Genomic DNA, 16109 nt, shown 5'->3' on the forward strand with positions numbered 1-16109 from the left:
ACAGGAACATGGTGCCTGAGGCCTGGGTGCCATCCCTAGTGTGGCCAAAGAGAAGACAACAGAGTGTAGGCGCCCGTACTGGGGAATACCGCTGTGTTTCAAAGCATATCTCCCTCTCTGTCAAAGCGTAGAGAGCTGGTGTTGGAGAATTTTCCTTAGGCTTTCTATCTTCCATTTGTAACATGCAAAGTGATAGACCCCCTGGGAAAGGGGGAGGGCACAGATGTTGTCAATCAAGGTTCTTAACATCAGCAGTGGGGCCTAGAGGTGATGCCTCAGTAAAAATTTCCTAGAATCAGAAGAAGCCATTCTTAGGGACACAAGATTGGATCCTAAGGTTCATGGGCAACATGCCTTCCCTTTGCTTTCCAGGAAATGGCAGTGCCCAGGCTACAGACCTACGCATCCGCAGGCAACACTCCTCTGACAGTGTCTCCAGTATCAATAGTGCCACCAGCCACTCGAGCGTGGGCAGCAATATAGAGAGTGACTCAAAGAAAAAGAAGAGGAAAAACTGGGTGAGTGTGCATTCCTAGACTCTCTCAGGGACTGAACCACAGTCTCTCTTGGAATAAATGTCCCCAGATAAAGCCCAGGCTGCCTCCTGTCCTCAAAACCACAGACCTTTGGAGAGTAGATTCAAGGAAGTGCTTTGGGGTAGGCCTTTTACCAAAACCCATGCTGTGCTCAGCAAAAACAGCGGCATTGATAAGCGGTTTTTCCCCTCATGAGACTGTGATGTGCCCATCTTTCATTTCATGTAGATGTCATTTCTGTCTCATCTTACATTGGACACAGACTCTAGAGCTTGGCGGGTCTTCAACCCTTATTTACTATTTTGTTCTTGGTTGTGGAGATGAAACTCAGGGCCTCATGCCTGATAGGCAAGTGTTCCCCAGGTGAGCTCTACCCCCCTTCCCGCAGCCTTCAGCAAAGTTGCTCATAGTTTCCTCTTAGTTCCAAGGTAGTTCTTTGAGCATATATCAGGAGTTATCTCATCCTTAACCATAATCTTTACTTGTTGATGTATATACTTTTTTTTTTAATGCAAGGTCTCACTCACTATGTAGGCCTAGCTGGCATCATACTCATTATGTAGACCAGGCTAGCCCCAACTTGCAACAGTCCTGCCTCTACCTTCCAATTGCTTGGATTATAGGTGTTTACCACTGCTGGGCTGTCTTTGTTTGTTTATATAATTGCCTTGTATAATATCAAACCAACATTCTCACTGAGACTTTCATAACCATATTCTATGAATACGTTTCTTACTGTCAGTGTTATGGGGTCAGCGGTCCTGAGTTTAGGCTTATAACCCCGAATGTTGAGTCTAATTCAGTTGCTATCCACAATCCTAAACCACTTCTTGATTTTTCTGCCTGGAGTGTGAAAGACTGCTTTCTCCAAGAGAGTCCCAAGTACTTCTGCCCAGTTTTATGACTACTGTCACAGCTTCAAGGCATCAAGGGAGGTGTGTCACTTACCAAGAACACCCTGGGTAGATCTGAAGTGGCCAGGCTCACAGAGCTCTTTTCAGCTCTGACACTGTCATGTTTCATGTGGTGTCATGTCCTTTATGCCATACACATCTTCCTCTTCTGTGTCATCTTGGATGGGTGGCGAGGTCTGGTTAGTGACAGAGGAATTGGGGTTCCATGATGTTGGTTATTGGTAACTCACCTTGGAGGTGATCTACCAGCCCATCTTCATGTTATCCTCTTATTACTCTGGTTGATTTTTTTTTTCTTTAGGCTGCTAAAAGTTCTTTTTTAGCAACCTGTTTGCTGTAATTAGAGGAGATTAGCTTATGTTGCCATCTCTAATATGCAGTTGATACATGCAGTCTGGTCAAATTCTCAAAATGATGAGAAAATTATCTCTGAAAAGCACGGAGCCAGTGAGATGGCTCAGCAGATATGGACACTTGCTATGCAAGCCAGACAGCCTGCGTTTGATCCCCAGAACCCACATAAAGATAGAAAGAACCTACTCTATAAAGCTGTCCTCTGCCATCCACACATGCATGGTGGTACCCACCACATACACAACAACAACAATAATAGTGTATCTATATAATAACTTTTTGTTGTTATCATTTAGGGAAAGAAAAAGAAAATTCATGGCTGTTTTCTTCTAGCTAAGAATTGAAACTTATTTATGTTGCTTTTAGACAATTCTCATTTATGAAGCCAGGAAGGACAGATAATAGACATTCTCAGCTTACCCCCCAGGCCAAATTCTGTCCAAATTTTGTAACCTCTACTTTCACCTGGCACTTTACTAGAGGGTTTAACTCTCTGGCTTGTGTGGCAAAGCCTGGTTCTGTGACTTCTGTCTGCAAACAGGAGCATCAGTAGAGGGCAGTGGGCTGGGTTTGCCCACAGGCTCACCAAGTACCTTGTCAGACATGAGACACATCCACTGGGAGAGGCTTCACGACTCACAAGCAAGGAGATTGTTAGACTATATTCTCTGAAGGAAAAAAAAGACCTCAGGAAAGAAAATGACTCTGAAAATACCTTTTTGGGGGTGGCGTATGGTTATTTTTGTTTGGAGCCTAGAAAAGTCCATGTTGCAGGGCCCTTGAAGAGTTTTGTTTAATTCACATGTTCTCATCAGAATTTCCATGTCTGCCTCGGGTTGGGGAATGGTCTTACCTCTTTTCTGCTTTTCTTTCCCCATGGTGGTTAATGAGTTCTATTGACAGCTATGGGATTCTCGGGTATGGAGTGAGATGGCCAGATTCTCTGCTTGTTAGACTAGCTTTCTCATGGCCGCAGAGCAGGAACTCCCAAGTGGATGCAGCAGATTGCGGCCAATGCAGACACGCTACGGAAGTGTTCCTGCTGCCCCCTCAGAATAATAGATGGTTGTAAAGAGGCAGGGAAATGACCAGGCACAGAGGAAAGCAGGGGAGCCATTGCAAGTGGAGGGAAGCTGGAAGAGTCTGGTTGTAGGGACCCTCCCAGCTCGTTCTTCCCCTTCCTTTCATGATGAAAGAAGATGCCCCTGACCCACCCCATGCTGCTCGAGCATTTCGCTCCCACCAGAAGCCTCTGTGTGGTGTGTACTGTGAGCCATGTCGCATCTGAAAAGTCCTAAGCTTTCCCTGTCACTGGCTTTCTCTGTTAAAAATTGTCTTTTTTTTTTCCTTCCCCTTCCCCATTTTTTTTTTTTTTTTGCTTGCATTTTCTCTGGCAGGTCAATGAGGTAAGCGAGACCAAGTTTAATATCAGCTACCAAGCTAACCCATCCATTGATATGACTAACCTCATCCACATCTGTCCCCACATCCAAGCATCCTGCTTTACTGCTGTGTAATCTCATCTTCCCATATGCACCCGCTGAGCCAGGCTCTGTCTTGCTGTTGGCATCTATTCTGGAACAAAGAGTAGGCATGGAATGCCCCACCCCCACAGGCCGGTCCTGAGCTGTCAATGCCAAATAACTTCCCTACCCTGAATGCACTGATCCCACAGACCTGTTGGGTGCCTTTGCCATTGACGGGGGAAATGTGGTCCGGATAATTGCTCTTTTGCAAGCATGCCTCTACTCAGGCCTCACATCTACCAAGCTGACCATCTTGTGTATTCAGTTACGCAGCTCCTTCAAGCAAGCTTTTGGAAAGAAGAAGTCCCCCAAGTCAGCATCCTCTCACTCAGACATCGAAGAGATGACTGATTCTTCATTGCCTTCCTCACCAAAATTGCCACACAACGGATCCACAGGCTCTACCCCACTGCTGAGGAACGCCCACTCAAACTCGCTGTAAGTCTGTCTAATTGGCAATACCTTTGGCTCCTAAGAGCCTGCTCTTGTAGCTGGGAGTCTTGTCGTGTGGCATGGCCCTGCTCCGCCAGGCTTTGCTTGCATCAGTGTGTGCCGTTGTTTATAATTGGCAGCTGACCATCAGCAGACTGTTTGAGTTCTCTTTGTACATGTTGTCACCTTACCCCATGCTGAGGGTCGAGCAGGATAAACAGTTGCAACAGAGCAGCCACCCTTTTGATACGAAGGGAGATGCTTGTGTGAGCGTTGACAGTTTTTACCAAAATTCTGGCTTCCCTGGGGTAAGGTACTTAGATTGTACATTTCTTCTTTGATTAAAAATCAGGTGTTAGTTGTTTTCTCTGAGGATAGAACTCAAAAAGCAAAAGGATTTTGGGTCTCATAAAGTGGTTCATCCCAAGAGCCATCCTTTGGGAAGTTCAGGACAGGTGGCACTTAGAACCTCTCTCTTTGGAGGTACAGCTAGTTTGTTGAGACCTATAGATGCTGTTAGTTACACAGAGAAGAGCCATTTGCCCTACACTATCCTCGCTGATGATTCTCACTTTGATTTCTCATTCCAGTTGAGTGTAGGGAGGCAGTCCTGTGCCTTACCTAGGAATACAATGCTCTAAGAGTCTAGAGCAAAATAGCTTGGGGTGGCCAAGTATTGACTATTAGATACATACTCAGTATCTGAATATCAGCTCAGTACCTGACACAGTTGGATTTCTGTAGCACCTAGAAAGGCTCTTCCATGAGCATTTACAGTAGGCCTAGGGTCACTGGTCAAAAACCAGATAAAAGCAGCCTGCAAAAAGAGTTGACATCAGAAAGATGGGACAGTGTGTAAGAGAGGACTCATGGTCGTGGCCAGAACAGCCACTGAGAGAATACCAGAGAAAGGATGAGATTTGTCATGTACCCCTCAGTTTTTCTGTTGGAGGTCTGTGTATCTCCTCCACACGATTCTTGAGGGAGACAATTAGACCCTGTGCATTGAAGAGCTTCTGTCTTCCACCCTTCATTTTATAGAGGGCACATCTATGGAGCTGATCCTAAGTCTGCATAGCCCCACAGCATCCTGCATGGTATCCCTTACCCTGTCCAGGTGCTTAGCACTGGAAATACACTGGTTGCAGGAAATACAGATAGCACTGGAAATACACTGGCTCCAGGAAATACAGATAGCACTGGAAATACACTGGCTGCAGGGAATACAGATAGCACTGGAAATACACTGGCTGCAGGAAATACAGATTAGCACTAGAAATACACTGGCTGCAGGAAATGCAGATAGGATGGCATACTGAGTATTTGGAAGACAGGATGGAGAAGACAGCACTTAAATTAATCTACATCTTTGAATGCCCCTTAGTAAAACAAAGGGTCTCCATGGTGATCTTTTCCTCTTTTGGGAGGAGTCCAGTGGGAAGGACCTGGGTTAGGAAAGAGGCAGCCCTGGAGAGCTGGTCTGCTGTGTGCCCTGGCCATGCTGTAGTCTCTTGATTGGAAGAGAGGATGAACTTGAGAGTCTGACTCTCACATGGGATTCCCAAGATGTAAAGACAACAGAGGTCTCCACCATCCATCCCAGAGCATCTTGACTTGGCATTGCCTGATGAGAGAGATAAAAGGAGCCCATGGTCTGTTCTCAATTCCTGGACATGAACTTGGTATTCAGTGGTCTGTAAGAATAGGACATTGAGCCCGACATTCCTTAGGGACTAAGGCCTCATATGCCTGATGCCCATCACAGGGGGACCATGCTTTGGGGCATACATATATTCCCACATGGAACAATACAGTCTATACCATGCCCAAGTCCACCCCACCCCCACACACCAGGAACCATTCCTGGTTCTGTTACAACAGTGTCCCAGATTTTTATAATTCCTTGCTGGCTTGACTCCATCTACTATGGGATGAGCAGACAGTAATCAGAGAAGTCTAGAAAATCCAGGCGGTTTGTCCCAAGGGTTAATTCTAAGAATGCATGTGGGATACAGCCACTTTTCATGGGGTGGTCAGGGGAGGCCCCTCTTGAGTGGGGCCTTCCATCAGAAAGATTTGTAACAGAAGGAACCACTGGTTAGTTCTGGTCAGAAACACAAGCCACTGTGACAAACCTGATTTTGAAGCTCAGAAGCTTTGCTTAGCTTTCTCCTTCTGGTTCACCCAAAGCCTGGTCAGAAGGTCCTCATCAGCAGGTAGCCTGCCCTGACTAAGAATCTGTGCAGTGATGCTGTGTCCAGTCTGGTCAGGAGACAGGCATGTATGCAAGGTGTTGTGGGCCAGGCCTACAGGTTGCACCTGTCCGTTCCTACCAAACTCCACTGTCTGGAACCCAAGGCCCATACTGCCGTGTTAGGGAACAAGCAGAAAAGGGAATTGGGCTTTGATGGTCACAGATCAAACACACCGAGCAAGGCTGTCTTCCCAAGAAATCAACAGTACAAGAAGCTCGATGTGGAAATGGGCTGTTAGGTCTGCAGGGGAGGGTGGGGCAGGTAGCCCGCTCGCTGGAGGATGGTTGAGGGACAGCATGGCGGATGCGGCGGGAGAGAGGGGTGAGATTGTAGCATGACGAGCTCTGAAATGCGTATGACCGCGTCCAACTGCATGGGTGACGGCAAGATTAGACAGACTGAGTGGGAGTTCTGTGGAAAGCATTGCAGGACATCAGGAGTGGGGTGGGGGGAATCACAGATGTAGCAGCATTTTCCAGGCTCCGACTGCTCTGTCTGTGAACCTTTCAGTCACACTCCTCTCCTCAGACCTTTGCTGCTGCCATGCCCCCTGCCCAACACCAACACGCTCTCCTTCTGGGTATTTATTATAAGGTAACCTTGTCCACAAGGCCTGGCCTATCTTCCATGCATAAAACAACACCCAGCACCCACCCCTTTCAGCTGCTTTGTTATTTACCATTGTGCATATCCTCAGGTTTTAGTTCCTGTCCCGCATCCTACCTGGCTCTGTGGTGGATACTCTGTTGGTTTAGAGACACTTGAGGGTTTGTTGTCATGGCAGTTGGGGGAGGGGCAGGTAGGGTGGGTGTGGGGTAGTGTAGTTATTACTTTTCTTATTGGTGTGAGAAGAAGCACCTTAAGGAAGGAAAGGTTTCTTTTGGTTTGTAGTTTGTTGTTGTTTTGAAAAGATTTATTCATTTTATGTATAGGAGTACACACTATGGCTGCACTTCAGACACACCAGAAGAGGACATCAGATCCCATTACAGATGGTTGTGTGCCACCATGTGGTTGCTGGGAATTGAACTCAGGACCTCTGGAAGAGCAGTCAGTGTTCTTAACCACTGAGCCATCTTTCCCGCCCCCTGGTTTGCCATTTTAAAAGGATACTGTTCAGCACAGTGGGGTGGCTGGTCACATTACACTCACAGTCAGGAAGCAAAGAGTAGACAGGAAGTAGGGGCTGAGCTATAAGGCCTCAAGGCCCACCCCCAATAATTCACATCCTCCAGTGAGGCTCTAACTCCTAAGCATTTCACAGTTCTCCCAGACAGCCACCTCAGGTGGGAGCAAAGTATTCTAACACAAGAGGCTGGGGCTGGGGAAGGGAGGACACTTCACATTCAAACCACAACTGGTGTCACTCTGAACCTCCGCTTGAATGAGTGATAAGGGAGATACCCAGAGACGTTCAAATGAAGGTGTCAGCCAGCCTGGAGCTCCTACATGTGCTCATCTGGGAAAAATGGGAACTCTGTTGGGTGGACTGGAAAGAAAGAGCAGAAGGCCAGGACTAGCTCTGATGTGCTGACATTCAAAGTTCAGGAAGAAAAAGTACAGTGGCCAGTGGCGTGGGAGGAAACCCAAGAGCAGAGGGAAGAACTACGTGAGAGAGGGAATACAAACTCCAGCCACAGGCCACTGGGTGGTCCATCAGAGAGTCAGGGAAGCTACAGCATCAAACGAGAGAGGAGCAAGACAGCACCTTCCAAACCACTGTCCCCACAGGGATGGGGCAGGGCTGGCTCTTAGCTCCCCACAGGGATGGGGCAGGGCTGGCTCTTAGCTCCCCTGCCCTTTTCTTACATTCCACAGCCTCTGTGGACATTGGAGATATTTGTTTTGAGTCTCGTTTTCCAAAGGGTGGGCTGAGGGCAAATGCTCATTTCCAACCTTGAAAGGTTTGTAAAAATGTGCAAATGTAGGTTGGAGAAGGAGTTCAAAGATGAAGCCCAAGGCGGAGAGGTTAGGCTTGGACAAATCCCTCCTCTGTGGGTGAAGGCAATGGCAGCTGTGGGGAGGCCACATTTCCCACACTCCAGGCATTTAAAATTGAGTATGCCTCCAGCCCACTTCTGGAAAGACAGAGGGAGAGGAGAGGATAATGTGCTAGGGACTGAAGAAAATACATCGGGTCACTTTAGTTCATGGTCTCTGGAGTAGAAAGGTCTGCTTTGCTTGCCTACTGGGTATAGTCCAGGAGCCTAGAGTTAAGCGACCCTCTTCCTCCAGATTTTATCCCAAATTGCCATGCTTAAATAGTGTGACCTTGGGCATGATGGTGGCTCTGTGCCCCATTCTCCCTACTTTAAAATTGGAATCATGACAGTGTATAAGATATACGAAGAATATGCTTCAGATACCTCCAGCAAACACTGCTGGATACCTATTGTGTGTGTGTGTGGGGGGCATGACTAAACACTCAGAATGATTCAAGAACAGTATAGTTCTAAAGGAACTGGAGCCGAGCAGAACAGGGGTGGGATATATGGGGGGGGGGAAGAAGGCACAGTGTTCTTCCCTTTGCATCTTAAGATATTTTCTGTGGCTGGGACTGCACAGGATAGATCAGGTGTGTTATAGACTGGACATTCAAACCAAGCTTACAGTTTGGGTGTATATACCAGGCCCACTTGACACCCTTGGTTGGCCTTCTTGCTGGATCTTGGCATGGTTGGGGTGCTGTGGAACTTGACACCACTAGCTGGAGCAAACCAATTCACGCAGGTCCATCTTTCTTCTCTTGTAAAGTCACTCATTCAGTGATTGGGGCACACTCTTGTGATTTCATCTAATGTTAATCACTTCCTCAAAGTCCCATCTCTAGGTGGCATTAAAGCAAAGCCTCAGGAGTAAGTCTCAGAGTAAACTTGGGAGTAGACAGATATCCTACCCCTTTAATGGAGTCCCTGACAGGCGAAACTTTGCAAGGTAACTCCCGAGTTGTAAAGTCAGGGAGAAGCTCTGAGAGAGCTTTCTAGAGAAGAAGGGCAGGCCCTATTGCAACACTTGGAGTGGAGTTCCCAGCAGAATAAGGGAACAGATCCAAAGCTTGCAGCAAGGAGTGGAGCAAACCCCACATTCTCAGCAAGACCTGGATTAGAGCATATCTCTTAAACTAAATGATGGCTCTGCAATTCAGCCTTAAAAACTATAGGCTACTCTGAGTATGAAGAACTGGGGAAAGGGTCTCTTGATTTTGAGTTCTGCCGACTCAGATTTAGATTCAGAAGAAGGTAATAACATTCTTGGGAGTTCTTTGTGTGTGTGTGTGTGTGTGTGTGCGTGTGTGTGTTTAAATTTAAGAAGATACTGAAGTTGAGATGCTCCCTTAGTAGTTAGTAATTTTTTTTAAAAGAATTATTTTTATGTGCTTTGTTTGCCTGCATTTATATGCATGCAAGGGTGTCAGAGCCTCTGGAACTGGAGTTACAGACAGTTGTGAGCTGCCATGTAGGTGCTGGGAGTTGAACCTGGGTCCTCTGGAGACACAGCCAGTGCTCTAAACTGCTGAACCATCTCTCTAGCCCCATTAATAACCTTTTCTAAAGACAGGGCCTTATTCTGTATCCAAACAAGCTATGAACTTGTGATCCTTCTGCCTCAGCTACCTAGGATTCTAGGCAAGGGCCTCCCACCTAGCTTGCTAATTTGTGACTTTGAAAAAGTAGGAAGTGGTTTTGTCTCTTAGAAAGAGTTCCCATTCAGGCCAGTTAAACTGCCCTGGAAAGACAAGTCCACTGAGTATTAGACTTTCCTTCGAGCCTCTGCATCTCTTTGAACAGTTGTCTGAATGTCTTCTGCTGGCAGCTGAGGTTGGGCCCTCAGCCTGTTTCATGTGTAGATTTTGTTTGGCCTCTAAGCCGGCACCGAGTTTTAGGGAGGGGCTGACATGGCTGTCGTCTCCCAAGCCAAGCATGCAGACTCCCAGGCAGTCATTAGCTCCAGCTTTCAAACTTAGGAGCTTCGGTTTTCTGAGCTTTTTCTTTGTCTCCTGTCTTCAATCCAAGTCATGCCCAATCACCCAACATCCTTTAGAAATCACGGAACTATATTTTAGTAGAACTGTCCCTTCCAAAGGTTACAAGGTACCATAACTTTTAAGGTCTTCCACCTCATACTGACTTGCAAGAGTTCTATAAAAACTTTAGTGGCTGAACAAAATAAAATGAAAATAAGATTAACTATTTACTCATATATTTAAATTCTCTCTCTCTCTTTCTCTCTCTCTCTCTCTCTCTCTCTCACACACACACACACACACACACACACACACACACACACACAAACACACGTTTGGCCAGGTGGAGGAGGGAGAGCACCCTTTGCACCCTTTGCTCTTGACTCTTAGGGGACATGCACAAACCCCAGCAGTAGACTACTCCAGTCTACCTGTTCCTACTTAGCCTCTGTTAGTGCGATGCTGAGGAAAGATACATCAGAGCCCTTCTGTGGTGACCACTGCTCTACACAGATGAGTAACAAAATCTGTCTTTTAGATGCTTTGGCTATGGTCCTCGTGATGAGGAAGCGGTAGGGGCTGGAGGAGGAGGAGGAGGAGGAGTCAGTTGTTTATGATAGTGCTGGACTCTGAGTGATGGTGGGCCTCAGATAGACAACTTTGTGGACCACTCTCTGAGCGAGCCAAGTGAAGGAACTCAGCTGTTTTTGCCAGTAACATCCTCTTCCCCTAGCATTTCTGAGTGTATGGACAGCGAAGCCGAGACAGTCATGCAGCTACGAAATGAGCTGAGAGACAAGGAGATGAAGCTGACAGACATCCGCCTGGAAGCACTCAGCTCTGCTCACCAGCTGGACCAGCTCCGAGAGGCCATGAACAGGATGCAGGTGAGTGGACATTTAACAGAGCCCCAGGAAGCTGCAGAATGGCAGCCCGTGGTGAGAGGTGTGTGTCGGCATGCTGGCCATTGCTGCTCCCCCTGCCACCTCTCTTTAGAGAGTGAGTCTTCACATCAGACCTTGTGTAGCTCCTCTTTGCCTCTTCCTTGAAAGGTGGTCCCCCTACAGTGGCCTTTAATCCTTCTACCTGTCTTGTCTACCGTTTGCCTAGTCTGCCTTCCCCAGTTCCACTTTACCCATGTTGCTCACAGGGCACTGGCTTTATATCCCTATAGTCTGTTTTATCCTTTTTCTTTCCTGCTGAGTATCCTCTGTCAATCCAAACCAGACCCCTCCTCCAAGACTCAGCCTGGGCCTCATCCCAAACCTTTCCACATCCCACAGCTGGAAGAGTCAGTGGCTTCCTTTAAAGATGGCTACAGACTGGTTCTTACGAGCCCCACCTTCTGCTGTGGACCGAAGGCGTTCCAATCTTTTGTACCACAGTTTTGCATGCATTAGGTTCTATATGGACAGCTATAGAGTGGAAGATTCCTATGGAGTGTGCTAAATGAGACTCCACTAGAGAGTAGCATCCCAAAAAACATTCCCTGGACACCTGTCTCTGGGAGGCTCCTGGAAAGGAAAGCTCTATAGTTAATGTGTTCCAGAAACATGCTGTGTGCTTTGCTGAGTCACGAAGCAAATAGCTCCTTAAGGCACTGAGAAATCATGGAGTTGAGAGTCACACTCCAAATTCTGAAATCTCTTTGGTTGTGAGACCCTTTTACACTGGCCACTCGAGCAGCAGACCCTGAGAAAGGCAATTTCTGAATAACCCCTAAAGACCAACTCTCCATGAAATGGGGACTAGCCGTGTCAGAGTCAGGGTAGGTGGAGTGTGTTGGTGAGTCTCCTCAAGGGTGTGCCTGAGTTTAGCTGACCTAGCTACCTGATAACTACCAGGAACGCCCAGATTCTTCCTCCAGAAAAGGCCCGAGCCATTCATTACATCTAGTGAGTCAGTTTCTCCCTTATTCTTTGCAGAGTGAAATTGAGAAGCTGAAAGCTGAGAATGACCGACTGAAGTCTGAGTCTCAAGGCAGTGGCTGCAGCCGGGCCCCCTCCCAGGTGTCCATCTCCGCCTCTCCAAGGCAGTCTTTAGGTCTCTCGCAACACAGCCTGAACCTCACAGAGTCTACTAGCCTAGGTGAGTGGAACCTGGGGAACCTGTTAAGTCTACTAGCCTGGGTAAGTGGCTGACAGGCTGGGAGCAGATCAAGTCCACCAGCCTGGGTAAGTGGCTCGTGGGACCAGGAGCAGGCCGTGCATACCAGCCTGGCTGAGGGGCTCACAGGCTGGAGACAGACTGAGTCTATAAGTCTGGGTGAGTGGCTTATGAGTCTCTGGGCAGGCCTAGTCTACCAGCCTGGGTGAGTGACTCATGGGACGAGGGCAGAGGGATGCCTGCAACTGGCACTCTAGTCTCCAGGATGAGCAGGTCCACAGATCTGATGGTGAGGTAGCAGGTGTGTGTGCACTTTGGGTGTGTGTGTGTGTGTCTGGGTGTGCATCTGCTACCAACATGAACCTGGCCATTAGAGTACTCCATGCTTTGCTCCAGCACCCCAAATTCTTCAGACCATGAACTTGGGTTTCTCCTTGCCCACCACACTGAGTTCTGCTCAATCCATGTTAAAATGTTGATCTGCAGGCCCAATGCCCGTGTACCTCTCGGTAGCAGGTCCTACAGAGGCCATGTCTCGGCCTTCAGCCTTCTGGCTGTTGGGGCAGACTCCAGGCTGGCACATCATCCCAAAATGCACCTTGATTTTTCTTTGTGAGCATTTCAAGGCTGATGCTTTTATTTATTTATTTTTTTACCCATGATGCTACCGTTGCTGTCGTTTGGTTGAGTCTCCCTTGCACTTCCATCTGGCAAGATGCATCATCAGCCTGCTGGCTGCTCCCTGGTCTTCCCACCATCAGTTTTTTTGTGGTTTCGTTCTTCATCCTATCCCCTCCATCCCCACCCCCACCTCCCCTGCACCCTGACACCTGGTTTGTCCTGCTGCCGTGTCCACGGGCGGCAGAGGTGTCGGGAAGCAGCTTTGCTGTCCCCACGTGCCTAAGGCTGTTGATGTTTTCCATTCGCAGACATGTTGCTGGATGACACTGGTGAATGCTCGGCTCGGAAGGAAGGAGGCAGGCATGTTAAGATAGTTGTCAGCTTTCAGGAGGCAATGAAGTGGAAGGAGGTTAGTCGGATCTCTCTCCCTGCTCGCCTGTCCTTTCCCCCAGGGAGAAATGGCCTAGCTTAGCAACTTAACTGGAAACCTAAGGCGATGGGAAATGCTGACGCCTTTCTCGATGCCATAGTCTCCCTTACTCACAGGGGATGCATTGCAAGACCCAGGGGATCCGGAAATGGTTGAGGATACTGGACCCAATGCGTGCTGTGATGTGTTACATGACTATGGGTAATAGAGTTTGATGTATAAATTAGATACTGTCAGAGGAGCCTGCAGGTGTGACACAGCAGCCGAGTGTTTACTAGCATGTACAAGGCCCTGGGCTCCATACATAGCACCACAGTTAAAAAACAAACAAACAACAACAAAGGGAAAAAAAACAAAGAAAAGATGTGGTAAAGATAAAATAGAATACTTACGACAGTGTTCTGAAAACACAGAACTCCTGTACCCACAGTCCTTGGCGGTCCTCCTGTGCCCACACTCCTTGACTGTCCTTTGACACAGAGTGAGCAAAGAGCTCTTCATTTCTTTGTTTAAAGGATTGAGAAAACTTGCTAAAAAACAGTGTCTTATTCTCCTCGCCTGTATTTTCAGCACTAGTAAACACTAATGCTCTCCAAAACGGCTTTTCTGGATTTCCTGTTTTTCTGAAGCATGTCCCAGGCAGCTTTGGACATTTTATTGGTAAGGCAGAGGAGGAAGCTGAGTAGACTTAGCCAACCTGGGACCCATTTCTGTCTCATCAGAGGCTACGGACAGACATAGCATTATTCACCATGCTGAGAAACAGGAGGTCCTCAGCCGAGTCTAGGGAGCACATGGGGTCTCAGAGTGGGGTGGCTAGGGGTATCTTGAGTCACCCATGCTAGAAGACTATACCTCTGGTATGGTTTCTGTTCCAACATGTATCTGCCTAGAGACTATTCTGAGGTAGAGGTAAAGGGCTGCAAGGTGAGCTGTATTTTAGTGGGTAAGTCCTATTTGGTGCTTGGATGACCTTAGCCATAAAAGTGGTAAAAAAGCAAAGGAGTCTCCACATGAAGTCTCTAGGCAGTCGTGTTATTATAGTTTCAGACAGTTGAGGAACCAAGCACTCATGAAAACAAAGTGTCTCCAGCCAGACTCTTCTCCGCCAGTTTTATCACTGTGTGGCTGACTTACTAGGGGTTTTGGAGCTGTCTGGCTGATAAGGAGCCTCAAGAAACCAGCTCACAGAGGCCTGGCCTGTCGGGTTGGAATTCTTTCTCCCAGCATTCTTCAGTGCAGGCAGATGACACCTCTCCATATTACCAGTTCTCCCTTTCCATCACTCTTAGTGTCACAGTTGACATTCTTACAAGATGGTAAGCTATTTTCTCTAGTGCTGCTGTTGAGGGCCACCATGGCATCCAAGAGGTCACTGACCACAATGCTATCCCCCATCATGCCACTAAGAAACCCAAGACCACAAGGCACATAGTGGCGTCAGACCCTTTGATTGCTGGGCTGGCGTTCTTTCCCTCTGCTGACTTATAACTGCTACATGCCTGAGCCCGCCACCCAGACCCACCCCTGTCCCAGCTACATCCTCACAGGCATGCAAGATATTAAAAAAAAACCAAGCAGAATGGAATGTTTTCTCGGCATCCTTTCCATTAATGTGATCAGTTAGCCCCCGTGGGTGTAGAAGAACAAGAAGTGGGAAATGAGAGTTGTTGGCAGCCTTCCCGGGCTTTTACTAATTTTCTGAATTGAACTTGTTTTTATAATAGAAGGAAAGCAATAAATATTATTTTTAGGTAGAAGAAGCCAGGCTCACCCCTTTAATCTCAGCACTTGGGAGGCAGAGGCAGGAGGTTCTCAAAAAAGAAAGGAAGGCAGGAAGGCAGGAGGGAAGGAAGGAAGGAAGAAAGGAAGGAAGGAAGGAAGGAAGGAAGGAAGGAAGGAAGGAAGGAAAGAAGGAAGGGAACTGAAACATTCTCTCTGACATTCTAACCACATGACAAAGTTCATTAAATACCACGTGAGACAGTTGACCCTAGAGATGTGTACACTGAGAGGCATCATTGCCTGGGTCTGTCCAGTGTAGCCGTGAGCCAGACAGTTGAATCACGAAAGCTTCCTGCAAAAGGTGAGTAGATCTTTAGCAGGATTGGAAACCGGGCTCTGGCAGACAGAAGCTGGGAGAAGGTTGCAGTCAAGGATTTGGAGTCCACGCCCTGCACGAGGCATCCACTTAGCTGATGGTTTCAGGTACCAGAGAGGCCATCTTAGTCTCCCACATCCTTTGCAGTTTTACCAGAGCAGGGGCAAGGCTTAAGGCTATGGCGTGCCAGCTAAGCCATGCCTGGCGTGGAAAGGAAGGGGGGTTTGTTCTCCTTTGGAAACACTGGAATGCCTAGGCTTCTGCCCAACCTGACCAGACAACAGCCAGCTGTTTCTCACCTGCACATGTCTCCTCACCCTCAGGACTCCAGACCACACCTCTTCCTCATCGGCTGCATCGGAGTTAGTGGCAAAACAAAGTGGGACGTGCTCGATGGGGTGGTTAGACGGCTGTTCAAAGTAAGTGTCTCGAGAAGCAAGCCACAGCAGTGGGCTTGGGGAGGGAGGAGAGCTTTGTTTCCAGAACCCGACTATTTCCCTGGCCTCCACTCCTCCCCATCCATACATTGCTAGGACTTGTCTCCTGGTCCTCCAGGGCATGGAAGAATGATGCTTCAGATGGCTGACTGGCCCTTCTCTCTTGTCTGCCCTTGGCAATGGCTGGAAACATTTGTTCATGATGGCATCCCTAAAGTGATGTCCTGTTCAATATGATCAGAGTCTCTTACCTGAGGCTGAAGCCCAGGAAGTACAGTTTTGCATATACATGCCCAGCACCCCATTACAGCACCCCATACCAGCCCTGCAATCTCTGACAGTAACATCCCACCAGTCAAGAATACTGCTGTGCTCACACCACTGGATTGGGTATTTGACATGTCATCTGTCTTGTACACACACATACACACAC

At 47.9% G+C, this 16109-nt stretch overlaps 1 protein-coding gene across 3 annotated transcripts in view; it reads left to right on the plus strand.

The window, feature by feature from the left end:
• Nav2 (neuron navigator 2) overlaps window positions 1–16109 on the plus strand; it is a 245947-nt gene that overhangs the window by 207752 nt on the left and 22086 nt on the right. For all 3 annotated transcript variants that reach the window (XM_028787457.1, XM_028787459.1, XM_028787456.1), the window contains 6 exons: window positions 373–518; window positions 3596–3768; window positions 10715–10868; window positions 11907–12069; window positions 13017–13117; window positions 15563–15658. In XM_028787457.1, coding sequence (XP_028643290.1) covers window positions 373–518; window positions 3596–3768; window positions 10715–10868; window positions 11907–12069; window positions 13017–13117; window positions 15563–15658 — 833 coding nt within the window. The remainder of the gene's footprint in view (window positions 1–372; window positions 519–3595; window positions 3769–10714; window positions 10869–11906; window positions 12070–13016; window positions 13118–15562; window positions 15659–16109) is intronic.

This window comes from Grammomys surdaster, unplaced genomic scaffold (genome assembly GCF_004785775.1).
Source record: "Grammomys surdaster isolate TR1022 unplaced genomic scaffold, NIH_TR_1.0 125635, whole genome shotgun sequence".
Classification (NCBI taxonomy): domain Eukaryota; kingdom Metazoa; phylum Chordata; class Mammalia; order Rodentia; family Muridae; genus Grammomys; species Grammomys surdaster.